Source organism: Aegilops tauschii, chromosome 7, assembly GCF_002575655.3.
Source record: "Aegilops tauschii subsp. strangulata cultivar AL8/78 chromosome 7, Aet v6.0, whole genome shotgun sequence".
Classification (NCBI taxonomy): Eukaryota; Viridiplantae; Streptophyta; class Magnoliopsida; order Poales; family Poaceae; genus Aegilops; species Aegilops tauschii.
The window spans coordinates 95525222-95532608 of NC_053041.3; the positions used below are offsets into that span (position 1 = coordinate 95525222).

At 54.7% G+C, this 7387-nt stretch overlaps 1 protein-coding gene across 1 annotated transcript; it reads left to right on the forward strand.

Moving 5' to 3' along the window:
• Positions 1-827: 827 nt before the first annotated feature.
• Positions 828-3144, forward strand: LOC109764534 (uncharacterized). Its single transcript, XM_020323334.4, has 3 exons — positions 828-1811; positions 1881-2383; positions 2475-3144. The coding sequence occupies exons 1-3, from the start codon at positions 920-922 to the stop codon at positions 2907-2909; spliced, it is 1830 nt and encodes a 609-aa protein (XP_020178923.2). The 5' UTR covers positions 828-919; the 3' UTR covers positions 2910-3144.
• The last annotated feature ends 4243 nt before the right edge of the window (positions 3145-7387 follow it).

Below are 7387 nucleotides of genomic sequence, written 5' to 3' on the forward strand. Positions count from 1 at the left end.
GTCATGGCTCTGCAATGCGCCTGAACAACTCGGTGCTCATCCTAAACCGGCAACGAAAGTACGACTCGGGGTATGTGGGATTCTCCGCAAAATAATGCCTGATCAATCTGTTGTGGCCATCGATCCTATCCCTCCAAATTTTCTGCCGACCCATAACCGAACCACCGTGCTTCGGTTTTTTATTGATGTGCATAGCTAGGATCATTGCAAGATCCTCCTCCTCTTCCCTATCAAATTCTTCTTTGGAAGAATCATACGACGAACTCATCTGCAATGTTTAATACTATGCTATAAAAACTACAATCAACATGCACCAAATTCATGAAGTTTAAGCAATACATACGTTGCAGGCGTTTTGTCGAACATGACACGAGCGCATTCGCCCCCGTGACCGCGCGCACCCATGGTCGGCACCGATCGGGTCTGCGCGAAATTCACATGACCGCGCCCACCCACATTACATGAGCCAACCAACAGGGACGCAGGTGTAATTGTCATCAGTTTTAGTACTCACCTTTGAGCGTAGCTGCCAACAACAAGGATCCTTTCCCGACACGCAGTTGCCCCCTGCAGTTTGACTTAGACGGGCTTGAATGAGAGACGCACGTGTGCCTTCGAGAGGAAGGAAGCTACGCATTGCTGGTTTGCGCCGACGCAGGGGCCAGCAGCATGCACCTCAGGCACGGCACGGCACGTGGTCGATTCAAGTGTCCAAGCTTTGAACTACAAATTTAAATCGGTGACTTCGTAAATTTCAAGAAGTGTTCATAAGGATAGGATATGCGTGTGTGCCTTCATAAGGGTGAGTGTATGCGCGCGTATATGAGCGCTTGCGTCTGTACTGTGTTAAAAAAAACTATAAGAAAAGAAGACCCAACATTAGTCCAACGTGCAAAGAGGCCTCAGTTACAAAAAGCCTATGCATTTTCAGTTCAAAAAAAGGTGTGCACTTTCGTCTGCACGTTCATCCATCCGCTGCACCGCAGGACAGGGCAGCGAGCAGGGGAAGCGCTCGAGGAGGACAGACGTCACCATGCCTTCCTCTCCCTCCGCCAACCCGGGCCACGGCGTCCGCACCGCCGCCGCGACGTCCAGGCCCACGGGCGCCGAGGGCTTCGCCTCGATCCTGGCCACTCAGGGCGAGCTCGACGCGCTCTGCCGGGAGCACGGCGTCCCCGAGGGCTTCACCGCGCTCCCCGCCGGCGACCTGCGCGCGAACTCGACGCCGCCGCGGGGGGCCATCTGCGTGTACGCGCGCGCGCTGGAGGCCGGGATGCGCGTCCCGCTTCACGGCTTCTTCCTCGAGGCGCTCGCCCACTTCGGCCTCGCGCCGGCCCAGCTCACGCCCAACGGGTGGCGCAACATGGCGGGCTTCGTCGCGCTCTGCCGCTCCGCCGGCGTGCCGCAGTCCCTCGCGGTGTTCCGGCATTTCTTCCTGCTGTCCGTCGTCTCCCACAAGCACGGAAAAGGCTGGTACTTCTTCCAATCCAGGCAGGGCTCCGGCCTGCGCTTCACGGGGATGCCGAACCCGAACTCCATTGCTATGAAGGACTGGAAACGCGAGTTCTTCTTCCTCTCTTCGCCGGAGCCGTGGCCTTGCGCCGTGGAGTGGGGCGAGCCGTCCAAGAGCGCACTCATGAAGCCGGTGCTCACCCCTCAGGAAAGCAAATCGGCGGCCAAGCTGCTGCGCGTTCACGGGGGCGCCCCCGTTGATCTCAGGACGTATCTCAGCAGCAGCAACCTTGCCGCCGCCATGGTAGCCACCACTGCATCACCGCCGCCATCTACTAGTACTACTCCCAGTTCCAAAGGTAACGGAACATCGAAATCCCTCTGATTCCCCTGTTTCGTCGAGCCCTGAAGTTGCTGTTTTGTGCTAGCTATGGATCCCGCTGTCAAGGACATGATGAAGGTTATGCTCGCGGAGAAGGCGGCCGCGCAAGCGTCGGCGTCGGCCGTGAAAGCCGAGCCGTGCAGCAACCCAGCAGGGTCGCCATCTTTGTGCGGGGAGAAAAGGGTTCTGGAGGAAGCCAACGACGAGGAGGGTCTATCTCTTCCTGTCCACAACATGATGAAGTGTATGCTGGCGGACAAGGCGGCCGCGCAAGCGCCGGCGAAGAAGAGGATTCGGGAGGAAGCCAGCGGCGGGGAGGAGGTTCCGCGTCTTTCGGCGCCGAACACGCCGCTGTCCCGCGTGTGCTCGCCACCGCCGGGCTTCTCCGGGAAGCGACAGCACATTCCCAGCAGGCACGACGGAGACACCACGGACTGGGAGGCTGCGCGTGAGCTGCTCCAGGGCGCCGTCTCGCCGCCGCTGGAGCGCGCGTTCGCGGCGAGCGCGCCTTCCGAGGTCGTCAAGTCGAGCTACGCTGCGACTCTGCAGGTATGCCAGACCAAATGCTTGGGCGAATCGTTCCATCGGTAGGTGAATTGTCCGGAGTCGGATCGATCGCGTTGATTGTTTTCACTTTCAGGCCGCGAACTACGCGTCGTTCTCCTTCCGCTACGCGCTGGAGCTGGAGGAGAAGCTGGTGGCCAGGGAGCGCGAGGCCGCGGCGCTGCGGGAGCAGCTGGAGGAGGCAAAGGCCGAGCTCGCCGCGGCGAAGCGGGCGGCAGAAGCAGAGCGGGAGAAGGCAACGGACGATCTCGCCGCGGAGCTCGAGATGGCGAAAGGCGGGCTCGCCGTGGCGAAGCGGGCTCGGGAGGCGGAGGCCGAGCTCGCCGCGGCTCGGGCGGAGGCGGTGAAGAAGAGGGCCGCGGAGGCGGAGAAGGCGAAGGCCGAGGAGGAAGCGGCGGCGCTGCAACAGCTCCTGGCGTCCGAGGAGGACGTGCGGCGGCGAGCGGAGGACGCGCTGGAGGCGTACGAGCGCTGGCGAGGCCGTCGCGCTCCGGCCGGTCGTGTTGCTTGAGTGGCTCGTCGATGGATCTTTTGGAATTTGAGAAATTTCTAGACGACTCCTCGGGACATCGCTAGAGATGAGGAATAAATCATTTGGTCGATCGATTCTATGGACTCTTTTTTTTTTAACAAGATTCTATGGGCTCTGTTCGTCTAGGCAATCGGGTGCTCGGTGTAGAACTAACCTTTTCCGTAGGGCCAGTTTCTTGTGATACACATTGCAGCATAGTACGTGATTTCCTCTAGGTTGATCCTTTTTATTTTTGCATACATATGAATACAGGCCAACTAAACATCGGCAGGACCTAGACAGTTTGTTTGGTTGCTTGCAGGGAACGAGGAATCGACCGTTTTTTTGGCAAGCTAGACTCGCTTAAGCCACGTGTTTTCGTCGCCTGCATGCGATTAAAAGCGTGGGAGACGATGAGGCAACTCATAACTACCCATCTCTAGTCACCTCCCACGCTCATTCACACCATACTCCTCCCCTTTCCCTCACCGCCCCTTCGGTCTCTTCGACGGCAGACCCATGGCCGTGCCACCCCCCCCAACCCCATCCCCTTTCACAACGCCATCCAGGCTAGGTGGGTTGTTGGCCTCGCCTCATCCCGCAGTGACCTCATGGCGGAAATCCAGGCGATGTCCCCCTTATGCACCAGGTCGCGTGCACCTGCCATTGCCCCACCCCTACCGCCTGTTCCGGACATAGTCATCTTGGGTTCGACGACAGAGGGGGAGCGAACCCGTCGGTTGCGACATTGGCAGCCCAGGCGGGTAGGTTTTTTACCACTATTCAAGGGTTTTCTCCCCTTGCTATGGTGTGAGGCGAGGGAAGTGCGATAGGGGCATCAACGATGGTGCCCTTATCCTCCACTCCGCACGTCACGAGGACCCTAGCCACACCCCCAGGAATAGTGTGATCTTTTTGCTAGCTGTTGAGTCAAGTAATGTTGTTAGTAAAGAACAAGTTGCAATTGTATTACGACATATTAGTAAATGTGAACACTTAAAAAAAAGTTTTGTTTTGCCTTGTTTATGTGAAGGAGGCAAATTCTAAGTACCTCAAATCTATTCATGATGCTTTTTGTTATAGAATGTAAATTCAGTTCCTAATGAATTAGAGGCCAATGATCCTTGGTGCGAGCAATATGCGAGGTGACTTCAATGGCTTGCCATCCTTAATCATGAGAGAAAATGCAACACTTGTATTGCACCCATTGTTTTGCACACCAGTTGTAGTTAGTTGTCGGGAATTGGTTGACAACTTTTTTTCTTTGTATTGTTTAAATTTTTTGCGGACCTTCAACGAGAAACATTATAGTTCGAGGAAAATGTAAAGACTGAGTGCAAGAAGCCTTAGTCGTGGGATACTTAAAACTAGCACATAGTTAGATCAAGAGCTAGCTCTTCAAAGACCTAGAGGCACTCTCGAGAGTTCTTGTAACGCCCGAATAATCAAGCTACAATAATCCCACGCTAATGGTGCCACATCACCACAGTTACTGTTGCTAATCTACCCTTAGGTCCAACCGTTTCAAAATTCAAATTTAAATTAATGTCGACAATAAAAGTTTTTCAAAATTTAAAACAAAAATGTTCGGGAGATGCCAAATAAGGCATAGTTAATTATGGTGAAGTAAACACATTTTTAGAGAATGCCTAAATATTTTAAATTGAAATAAAACAGAAAAAAAAAGAAAATACAAAAGAGAAAAAAGAAAGACAAAAGGCCCCATCGGCCAACTGGGCCAACGGCCCAGCCGGCAAGCCCACTGGCCCAACCGGCCCCTCACCCCTGCTTAACCCCCCACCGTGGCAAACCCTAGATCGATCCCCCATCTCTCCCTCATTCCCCACCTCGCGCCCCACGCACACACACGCACACATCGTGCCGGGGAGAGGAGCTCCCCGCACCCAATCCCTTTGCCAGCCGGCGTCGGCGCCGCCCTTCCCGGACTCCTCCTCGCCCCTCCTTTCCCTCGCGCGACGCCCGGCTGAAGCCGCGGCCTCGCCTCGTCGTCGACCCGACGCCGTTCGCCATCGCTGCCACCTCGCCCCCGTCGTCGATCTACCTCGTCGGACCACCCCGAGCCCGCTGCCTGTCCCTACAGCATCGTTGTGAGCTCCGCCACCCCCCTGTGCCTTCCCGAGCTCGGATACGAGCTCCTGCATGTCCTCCCCCACCACCCGTAGCTCCGGCCACCGCCCGCATCGCCACCCTGATGCCCCCCTCCGCCTTGACCTGCTGCCGAGCCGCACCGGCTCCGCCCAGCACTTCCACGGCTCGGCCCCCTCTCGCTGCCAAGCGAGGCCGCCGTCGCCTCAAGCCCTGCTCTCCATGGGCGACCTCCCCCCTCTCCGTCCACTGCACTGCTCCGGCCTCCCCGCGCGGCTGCCCCCTGCTCCGGCGCCGTCCTCGCCCGGCCGTGCCACCGTGCCCACCCTGCACCACGGCTCGCCGCTCGCCCCGCCTCCGCCCGCCGTGGCGTCGCCGCTGCCAGGCCGGCGCCGTGCCAACGTTTTCCCCCTCGCCATGACCCCGACTGGCCACGTCCAGTTCGGGTGCCCGCACCCGCAGCGCCCGCTTCCCCTGTGCCCGTTAAGGCCCCCGTGGCCCTATGACATATGGGGCCCAGCCCACAGAACGAAAAAGAAAAAAAATGATGATTAAATAATAATAATAATAATAAATTAATTAATAAAAATTAATTAATAAATAAATAAAGAAAATAAAAATAAAAATAAATTTCATTAATTAATTAATTAACTAAATTAATTAAGTTAATTAATCCTGTTTAAATTAATCTAATTAGTTAGTTAGTTTAATTAAATAGTAGTTAATTAGCTAACAGCCCTGACAGGTGGGACCCACCTGTCAGGTTGACCAGGTCAACGGTCAACGTTGACTGCTGACGTCAGCATGACCTCATGCTGATGTCATAAATCCAAATTTCGAATTAAATTAAATAATTAATTAAATTCCAGAAATTAATAAATTCTTTTGAAAATCATATCTTTTAATCCGTAACTCGGATGGAAATACTTCGTACATGAAAGTTGCTCAGAACGACGAGACGAATCCGGATACGCAGCCCGTTCGTCCACCACACATCCCTAACCTATCGAACTCGCAACTTTCCCCCTCCGGTCCGTCTGTCCAAAAACGCAAAACATCGGGAATACTTTCCCGGATGTTCCCCCCCTTCGCCGGTACCACCTACTGTCGCGTTAGGACACACCTCGCACTGTTCATTGTCATGTCACGCATCGTCATGCTTATGTTTGCATTGTATTTACTGTTTCTTCCCCCCTCTTCTCTCCGGTAGACTACGAGACCGACACTGCTGCTGCCCAGTTCGACTACGGAGTTGACGACCCCTCCTACTTGCCAGAGCAACCAGGCAAGCCCCCCCTTGATCACCAGATATCGCCTATTCTTCTCTATACTGCTTGCATTAGAATAGTGTAGCATGTTACTGCTTTCCGATATCCTATCCTGATGCATAGCCTATCCTTGCTACTACTGTTGTTACCTTTACCTGCAATCCTACATGCTTAGTATAGGATGCTAGTTTTCCATCAGTGGCCCTACATTCTTGTCCGTCTGCTGTGCTATACTATCGGGCCGTGATTACTTGGGCGGTGATCACGGGTATATACTTATATACTATATACATGACACATGTGATGACTAAACTCGGGTCGGCTCGTAGGAGTACCCGCAAGTGGATCTTTGTGGCGGAGCGACAGGGCATGTTGAGACCGCCTAGGTGAGAGGTGGGCCTGGCCCTGGACGGCGTCCGCGGTTACTTCGACATAACACGCTTAACGAGTTCTTGGTATTTGATCTGAGTCTGGCCATTTGGTCTATACGCACTAACCATCTACGCGGGAGTAGTTATGGGTATCCCGGCGTCGTGGTATCAGCCGAAGCCTTCGTGACGTCAGCAACTGAGTGGCGCGCGCCGCATTGGACCGTAAGCTCGCGCTTGTATTAAGGGGGCTAGGTCTGCTTCCGGCCGCGTACGCAACGTGCAGGTGTGCATAGGGCGATGGGCCCAGACCCCTGCGCGCATAGGGTTAGACCGGCGTGCTGACCTCTCTGTTGTGCTTAGGTGGGGTTGCGACGTGTTGATCTTCCGACGTGGTCCTCTTCTGCCACCTGAGCGTCGGGCTCTACACCTGAGTACCCGCGGCCCCAGTCTGCTGACGTGGAGGGCTATCCGTTGCCTCACTACCAGCTGTCGGGCTACGATTACCTCCACAGTACCTCTTGGGACTGACGTAGGCTTGCTTGTAGTGTTAGATGCATTCGCCGCGAGCCTGTGAGCCGCCTATGTTGTTTTAGTCTATGTACTGGACTCTGTGTACTGAACTATATGCATGACCTCTTTTGTAAGTTATGCCGACTACTATGTAGTAGCTATCGTGCTCCTTTCATTATGCATGTTTCATCATGAATGATCCTTGTCTTTGCAAATTTCTCAA